The following is a 9,051-nucleotide window of genomic DNA, read 5'->3' on the forward strand; positions in this document are numbered from 1 at the left end:
ACTTACCTACAGGGGGTCCCCCCCCCTGTGCTGGCGCCCCCGTCTCCCTGGCGCCGACCGAATCCTTCTCCTGGCTCGATTAGACGCGCTTGCGCAGTCTGCCTCTTCTGTCCCGTTGAAGGGGCCGCTCCAGTGTGCTCGCGCCGCACAGGTCGTCTGCGCAGAGAACCGAGAGCTACCCCACCTCCTCCCCCGCGGCGGAATATCGCTGGTGATATTCTGCAATGGCCATGGACAGGGGGCCTAACTAAAAACTAAAAAAAAAAAGGCAGTGAAAAAAGATATAAAACAATAGTTCTATATGTCACGAGGAAAAGAACTGCAGCAAGAATAATTTTGGTAGCTAATGAAAAAAAAGGGCAGTAAAACCACCATATGAGTAAAATCGCTAAAAAGTGCCTGGTCTCTAAGGTACAAAACAGCCTGGTCCCTAAGGGGTTAAAGTAAACCCAGCCCAGTGCTCCATTCACACAAGGATTTGCGCACGTGTGAAGGTATTTTTACGAGTTTTCGCTCTGTCTTCTACATCACCCCTACATCAGCTGATAGCTTATTACTTCAAAGAAGGCTGGCCCCACACAGGCGATCCGGATTCCACATATCTGGCTCTGACCCTGGACGGCAACCCCGTGTACCGCCACTTTCTGTATTGCGGATGGCCGCAGTCGCTCGCTGTCAGTCGTGCGCAGTCAAGATTTTAAAAATATATATATATAGTAGTTGATGACGTGGGTACCCGTGGCCTATCTGCAATGTCACAGGTTGGACAGCTTCCATTGACTTCTTCACATCCGGGGAACCTGTCCTGGTTTCTATTTGATAACAGGACCACTACGGGACCCCTAGATGTACTTCATCTCAGCCGCTATTAACGCTCGTCTTGGTGTCGGCAGGTTTCCCTTCATTTCTGGCATTCTGCGCCGTTGCCTTGCTGTTCCTTCCAGCACAGAATGCCAGAAACGAATGGAAACTTCCCAAAGCACAGGGTGATTGGCCTTCCTTTCAGCCGCGGCCAATAATGGCCGAGATGGATTACGTCCAGGGATCCCGTATTGGTCATGTTTTGGGGGTTTTGAACACCAGCTGGGCCGGACCCCCATCATGAGGAGGAAACACAATGTGATGTTGCCTCATACAGCTTTACTACATTTCTATTGTATCAGTTCAGGTGGTCTCACATCTGTGTCGGGGATTCTGCTTTTTTGCTCCATTTGGGAAGAAGGAATCCCTGCGCTCTAAAGGCTCCGTCTCAGGACTGAACCAAACAGCGCTGGACGGACCCCACTGACTATGATGGGGTCCGCCTGCTTGCGCTCAGCGGCCAGCTTTTGGACCGGAGAGAAAGCGCTGCATGCATTTTTCTTTCAGTATTTTGAGTTGCATCTGCGACACAACCTCCGGGCGCAGGATCCAGCGCAGGTGCGACTCCAGCCGTCGTCGCATTCTATAAAGGTCTGCTTGCAGTCACTGAATAGAAACTTCCCAGAAGGCGCAGACACAACCAGGGCAGACAGCGTACATGACGGGTCTGCTGACAGACAGCAGAGATCTGGGGAGCAGGGATGATACATATGTCGCTGGAGGCTGCACAACATTCATCATGGGAGAATCTACTTGCTGAACCTTCCGTAATGAAGTTCCCAAGGACGCTGGAGCGCCGAGCAGCGGGGCGCCGCTTATCAGTCGTCCTGCCGCCCCGCGGTAACACACGGCTCAGGGGAGCCCCGCACCCTACTCACCTCAGCCGCACATTTAGCAACGTGGAAAGGGGGTTCACTGAGGAGCCCGACAACCTCCAGCTGCAGCCGCCGCGAGGCCATGATGGGACCGCCGCTGCTCTCCGCGTCCACACGCCCCTGTCACCCGGGCAACGACGGAGCTGTCACCAGGGACACTGCGAGCTGCGGCGTCATGGAGGCCACCCCGAGCCTGCGAGCCGGGGGTAGTGCAGTGTGTAATACCGGTATGTGCAGCGCAGTAGATACTACACTGATATATCCATATAGTACAGTGTATAACAGGATATATCCATATCGTATATAACAGAGGATAATGCAGTGTATAACAGGATATATCCATATAGTATATAACGGTATAGTAGTGCTGTATAATACAGTGCTGTAGGTAAGAATAATCTTTCTATAGTATATACAGAATATTTACAGCCTCACATCACCGCAGGTAATCACTTTATCTCCGCAGGACGAAGGGATTCTCTTGCTGCAGCAGTCACAGCTGCGGCAGGGCATCGCAAAGTTCTCCCATTGCTTTCAATGGGGCCAAGAGATAGAACATGCTGCGATTTTTTATTTTTCCGTCGACGCGGCCGTATAAGGGCTGTTTTTTGCGTAGCGAACTGTAGTTTTTATCAGCGCCATTTTTGGGTACATAGATTATATTGTAAAACTTTTATGATTTTTTTTATGATCGCAGAGAGAGAAAACGCATCAATTCTGCCATAGATTTTTTTTTTTTTAAAGCGTTAATTATGCAGCATAAGGGCTCATGCCCACGGCTGTGACAGGCTCCACAAGTGGAATACCGCAGCGGGGTCCATCACGGCGCCCCCCTCCCCCCCAAAGACCCCATACTCACCTCCGGATCTGCCGTGCTACTCCCACATGATGCGCCGGCGCGTATGTGCAGTACAGCGCATGATGCACCAGCAGTGTCATATGACATGCCGGCGGTGTCATATGACGCGGCTGGCAGAGGGCGGGGCGCGTATTCACGCTATACTGGTGAGGGTTCATGGAAAGCTGCCAAGTGCAAGGATATTCTTAATAAAAACCTGCTCCAGAGCACAAGGGACGTCAGACTCGGCAGAAACATGCATCCCCTGAGGATTAAAGCCGCGGGGCTCAGCTAATCACAGACATCGCTTCGCCCATTGGGTGTATACATTGGCTGAGCGATGGTGAGCCATGGTCGTTATCCAATGAATAACGGCAATCGCATAGAAGTGTAAAAAAAGTTAAATAAAGTTAAAGATTCAGCTCTCGTCATGAATTGGATCCATGAGGTAAGCTAAAAGTACTCACCTCTGCCCTCTGCAATGTCCCATGACATTCTGGTCTTTCCAGGACTTTGCGTTGCCTTTTGCGCATGCGCACCAAACATAAGCATCAGGCGCGTGCACAGAAGGGCTAGTGGATTGTGAAATTTAAAATATCTCTGCTCCTGGCTAGCATGTGCAGCTGGGGGCAGAGAGAGATCACTGGGGAGCACTGTATGTAGTTCCCAGTCACATGATCGCAGTTATCCATTATGTAAAGTTAAAAAAAGTTAGAAAAAAAAGGTTTACGTTTCATCTCCCCTCACGGATCATACTTGTAAGGTGAGATGAAATAATGTACCTAAGGCTCCCGGATTTATCCATGGGCCCTAACCTGGCTTCTGCGCACGTGCCTGTAGCCAAGATGGGCAGATGCATGTGCAAAAGCCACTTGTTATGATCGCGTGGAAAAACTAAGCATGGGGCTCACACGATCGTAGCCAAAAGAGAGATGCATGCACACGTTTCACACAGGGATTTCAGGCAAACTTATCCTGTGCTACAAGGGAGGATGACATACAGGGGGAATAGACAGTCAGCCACCGTGCTCACAAAGGGAACTGTGTCAGGCATCCACCAACTGACACACAGAGCGAGACATAAGACGTTTGGAGGCCGCACCTGTAAAGGGATCTGCATATAAGACAGACAAGGACTACAGGTATCCAAACCGTCTTGGGAAGCAGAGAGACACAATAGACTGACTTGCAAACACAGATCTGAGTGGGAAACATAACAGATACATCCCAACAGTACAAGACCAGCTTCAGACAAGGATTTATGACTGCTAACTCTGGAACCCAGACAGAGACTGACAAGAGCAGGGTTTATATGTGAGCAGGGACTCAGTGGGTTGGCTAGCAGGAAGTACCACACCCAGCCAGCTTAATTAACCCTCAACCACCTGTAGCTGTGCTGCTAGGAAGCTTAGAACTACAGATCCCAGCAGCACACATAACACCGCTGATTCTCAGGGTAATTTAAAAACTCCCTGCTCCTACCTGTGAAACGTAGCCGAGAGCCTGGAGATTTCATGGGGGGCCGTGATACGCAGTCCCTGGTCACATGATTGCCATCTATCCAATGGATAATGGCAATCACGTAAAAGTAAAAAAAGTTTAAATTTCACCTCCCGTCATGGATCTGATCCATGAGGGGAGGGGGAATTACTTACCTAAGACCTCTGGAGATGTTCCCCAATGGGATCTTTATCCGCAGATCCTTCCCCAACTTCAGCGCATACGCCTGTCGGCAAACTGATGGACGTTTGTACTGAAGCTGCGGAGGGTCCAGGAAATTTAAATTCTTGCTCCTGGCTACTGAAGGTAGCCGAGAGACTGGAACAGTGGCCGCGGTGAGTAGTCCCCAGTCACATGATCCTCATTATCTAATGGATAATGGTGATCACGTAAAAAAGTTAAAAAAAGTTGGGCTCCGTTGTACATACAGACATAAAATTAGGGCCACAATGGGTATGTCTCTGAACACAGGACAAACAGAGGTATCCATTTTGTGGTGCAAGTCTTCATTCATATGTGTTCAGTACAAAAAAACAGTTTTCAAATTGACATACTTGCCAAAAAAATGAAAAAGGTAATTTTTTCCTTCTGCTTTTCTTAGATTCATTCAAAATGGGGGTCATTTGTGTGGGTTCTCTATCGTTTTGGCCGCTCAAGGGCTGTACAAGTGGGCAGTGGGGCCTAAAACACCTTTTAAGCAAAACGTGTGTTCTCAGAGCCCCCGGCTGCTCCTTTCGGTTTGGGCCCCGTTGTGCAAACAGACATAACATTAGGGCCATAACAGGTATGTTTCTGAACAGGGGTATCCATTTTGGGGTGCAAATCCTCATTTTCATGTGCACTATAGAATAAAAACTGTCTGTAAAATGACATATTTTTTTCTCTTCTAAATTGCATTAACTCCTGAAAAGAAACTGTGGGATCAAAATACTCATGACCCCCCTCAGTGAATACATTTAAAGGGGTAGTCCCGCGCCGAAACAGGTTGTTTTTTTTTTTCAATAGCCCCCCAGTTCGGCACGAGACAAACCCGATGCAGGGGTTTAAAAAAAAAAACCGGATAGTACTTACCCGAATCCCCGCGCTCCCGCGACTTCTTACTTACCTTGCGAAGATGGCCGCCGGGATCTTCACCCACGGTGGACCGCAGGTCTTCTCCCATGGTGCACCGTGGGCTCTGTGCGTTCCATTGCCGATTCCAGCCTCCTGATTGGCTGGAATCGGCACACGTGATGGGGCGGAGCTACGAGGAGCAGCTCTCCAGCACGAGCGGCCCCATTCAGAAGGGAGAAGATCGGACTGCGCAAGCACGTCTAATCGGGAGATTAGACGCTGAAATTAGACGGCTCCATGGAGACGAGGACGCTAGCAACGGAACAGGTAAGTGAATAACTTCTGTATGGCTCATATTTAATGCACGATGTATATTACAAAGTGCATTAATATGGCCATACAGAAGTGTATACCCCCACTTGCTTTCGCGGGACAACCCCTTTAAGGAGTGTAGTTTTTAAAATGGGGTCATTTGTGGAGGTATCTATCATTCTGACGCCTATGAGCCTTTGCAATCTTGGCTTGGTGTAGGAAAACAAAGTGTTCCTCGAAAAGTTAATAATTAGAGATGAGCGAATATACTCGTTTCGAGTAATTACTCGATCGAGCACCGCGATTTTCGAGTACTTCCGTACTCGGGTGAAAAGATTCGGGGAGCGCCGGGGGGCGGGGGGAGGCGTGGCGGAGCGGGGGGTAGCAGCGGGGAACAGGGGGGAGCCCTCTCTCTCTCCCTCTCCCCCCACTCCCCGCTGCAACCCCCCACTCACCCACAGCGCCCCCCGAATCTTTTCGCCCGAGTATGGAAGTACTCGAAAATCGTGGCGCTCGGGTGAAAAAGGGGCGTGGCCGAGTAGGTTCGCTCATCTCTATTAATAATCTATGTTAAATTTTTACGTTTCCTAAACGGTTAAAAAAACCTAAAGTTTTTCCAATGTGCTTCCAGAATAAAGTAAACAGATGGAAATATATGTACAGTCTGTTTGACATATTGCAGTTGAAAATGTAAAAAAACTGACATTTTTCTCAAAATGTTCACAATTTTGAGCTTTTTAAAAATATACACAAATTCTATCAGACTATTTTCACCACCTAAATAAAATACAATATGTGGCAAAAAAAACCATGTCAGAATCACTTGGATATGCAAAACCTTTACGGAGTTATTCTGTCAAAGTGACATGCTATATTTCCAAAATTTTGCTTCATCACTAAGGCACAAACAGACAATATTTATAACAGGTTATATACAGTAACTTCTATATAATGTAGTAACCATATACTAGTCAGCAGTTCTACATCTACACAGTACTAGAGATTACTGAGCAGTTACTTCTAGTGATCACAGGTAACATTTCTTCTCCATCCAGCCCACACGGCCATGACGATTTCTTAAGGTTGCAACTCGACTGTATAACCCTATCAGTGCCTTCCACAGTAAAGGCCCCCTTCTTGTGCTCCACGAAGGAATAGTGGTCTCCATATCACTATGTTTTTGTCCAGATCAGTCTACAATTGTATAATATAGCTGACACCCATAAGTGATAGCACAGGTAGAGTTAATGATCTCACTCCACTGCACCATATCACGGATCTGCAATTTTTCAAGTTTTGTCTGTTGTTTTAAAATAAAGATGTGTATCGGAATGGATTTTTTTCTACAGATTCCCGAAAATAACCTTTAAAATATTGTATCACGTCATTTTTTTTACAAATCACGAAAATGTGAAGATTTAAAAAAAAAACACAAAAAAACCCGTAATTTTTTAATGACATTGATATAAGACGTTTTTAACGTGTGAAAATATTCTCTGGCGGGATGGAATGAATGTGCAGGGAACAGATAAACATAAATAGCTGATTGTGAAATGAAATTGATTTATCTGTATTGTGTCAAGATTTGCCGCACTCACAAAGCCCTAACATGAGAGAAAGTAATCTTGGCACACTGGTATGACTCATACCTCACACCACCTCTCCCTTCTTTTTTTATAATGACCATTCAGTTGTTTCTTCATGGCTTTTACAATGGCTTCACGTGGTTGTGACGATCCTCCAGATCATCCAGCTACATATGTGGCTGTTATAGGACAGGGAAACAGAGGCAAAATATTACACCTTTCGTGAAAAATATTTATTTTTAATACTTCGGGATTAAACTAGCAGATCAGAACAAAGTGTGAGCATCTTACAAAGTATGCCATGCATGTATCGAGGGGTTTAGGAACTGTAAAAGTGGAAAAAGGGAATCAATGCCGTTCGGTGAACACATGGTGTGGTGCGAGTCAAGAAACTACAGTGACGACTGCACAGTGAAGATCGTGGGCCATACTAGTACGTGTAACACTGTGTATCCCAATATGCTATCTGCCATGAGACCAGTGCACCATAGTGAATCCATCCCTTTGCTATCCCAGTCCAATGTCAAGCCCCCAACAGACACCAATTCAGTCAGATGTACCAACCAGACAGTATAGAGGATGAAACTCCAGTGCCATTTATTCAGCATTAACTGAATGATTTGTTTGGTTCACAATCTGAATTTATCTAAAGATGCATCAGAGTTGTTAGGATCCTGACTTCATGAAAAGAATTTACTGTGTCCTAATATGAGATTTTCCTGGTACAGACACCAAGAGGCAGAATTGCTTCCGTTCTTTGCTGAGAAAGGCGGTTTGGTATATTGTCGAGACATTCCAACAGTCATGAAATACTTCAGCATTAATTACAATTCAGGAGAGTGGAGGTTGTTCATAGATGCCAGTAAATACAGTTTAAAAGGTTTTTTATTACACAATACTAAGAACCATCCATCCATTCCAGTAGCACATTTTGTGAAAGGGACATATGTAAACCTTACATTTCAGCTGGAAAGTGTGCAGTACAAGCCTTCATGTAGGATGTGCTGGACCCTTACAATTCCCTTACTACACCATCTTTTAAACATTTTGTTGTCTCGTCCCTCTTTGAACTCTGGGTGTCTCCATAGATCCATGTACTTACATATTTTAAACGATAGACTGTAGGCTTTACGGGTTATTTTCCAGGCTACTATAGTGTCCTTTGTCACAAGTAGAGTGTTTGCTTTCTGGTGAAAGATTAGTAAAGCCTGAGTGTAATAGGGCATTTAGGCTCCACAGGCGCAGCAGCTCTGTTTCTAGATCATAGTTTGAAAAATCATTAGATTCCCGAAGCCAGTCTAGGGAAGGTGTCAATAAGCTGGCCACATTATATGTGTAGATATCTGGAAAATTAAGTCCCCCTCTGTTTTTATGGAGTATAAGTTTTTTCAGGGCGATTTGTGGTTGTTTGTGCGCCCATATAAAAGTAATGAATGCCATATGCACCTTTCCCAGATCCCGTCACTGTAGAAGTAATGGTATAGTCTGCAATGGATACAAAAGTCTTGGAAAACTAATCATTTTGATTAGATGACACCTTCCCAAGAAAGAGAGCAGAAGGTTGCTCCATTTGTCCAATTCTTTAATAATTTTGAATAACAGTGGGGAATAGTTCAGCTTGTATAAACTTTTAGGCCCCTGCTTATATTTATTTCCAAATATTTCATGGCGGTTTTAGCCATGGTGGCAGGGCTGTTTTTGGTGTCGAGGCCTTACCTCGGGGAGAGATGTCCAGCAGTCCGCATTTTGTTGTGTTAACCATGAACCATGATTGATTCCCAAATGCTTCTAAGGCCTTAGTCAGACGGGCTTTTTTTGCCGCGATTTGCGCATGCGCATGCGTCCGGCGATTTTATAAAACCATTGCTTTGCAATGGTATCGGACACATGAGCGCTTTTTATGCGCTCGTCCGATAAATTATAGAACAGAAATCGCAGATCGCACCTATCTGCGATCTGCGATTCCTGTTCTCTTCTCTATATGTGCTCAATGGGGCCGGCGGCAGCAGCGCCGACCCCATTGAGA

At 46.1% G+C, this 9,051-nt stretch overlaps 1 protein-coding gene across 2 annotated transcripts in view; it reads right to left on the reverse strand.

The window, feature by feature from the left end:
- Window positions 1–1,847, reverse strand: part of PPIL6 (peptidylprolyl isomerase like 6) — a 36,977-nt gene extending 35,130 nt beyond the window's left edge. For both annotated transcript variants that reach the window (XM_066591325.1, XM_066591318.1), the window contains exon 1: window positions 1,740–1,847. In XM_066591325.1, the coding sequence (XP_066447422.1) occupies window positions 1,740–1,820 (81 nt within the window). In that variant the 5' untranslated portion in view covers window positions 1,821–1,847. The remainder of the gene's footprint in view (window positions 1–1,739) is intronic.
- Window positions 1,848–9,051: the final 7,204 nt, after the last annotated feature.

The sequence above is a fragment of the Eleutherodactylus coqui genome, chromosome 1 (assembly GCF_035609145.1).
Source record: "Eleutherodactylus coqui strain aEleCoq1 chromosome 1, aEleCoq1.hap1, whole genome shotgun sequence".
NCBI lineage: Eukaryota > Metazoa > Chordata > Amphibia > Anura > Eleutherodactylidae > Eleutherodactylus > Eleutherodactylus coqui.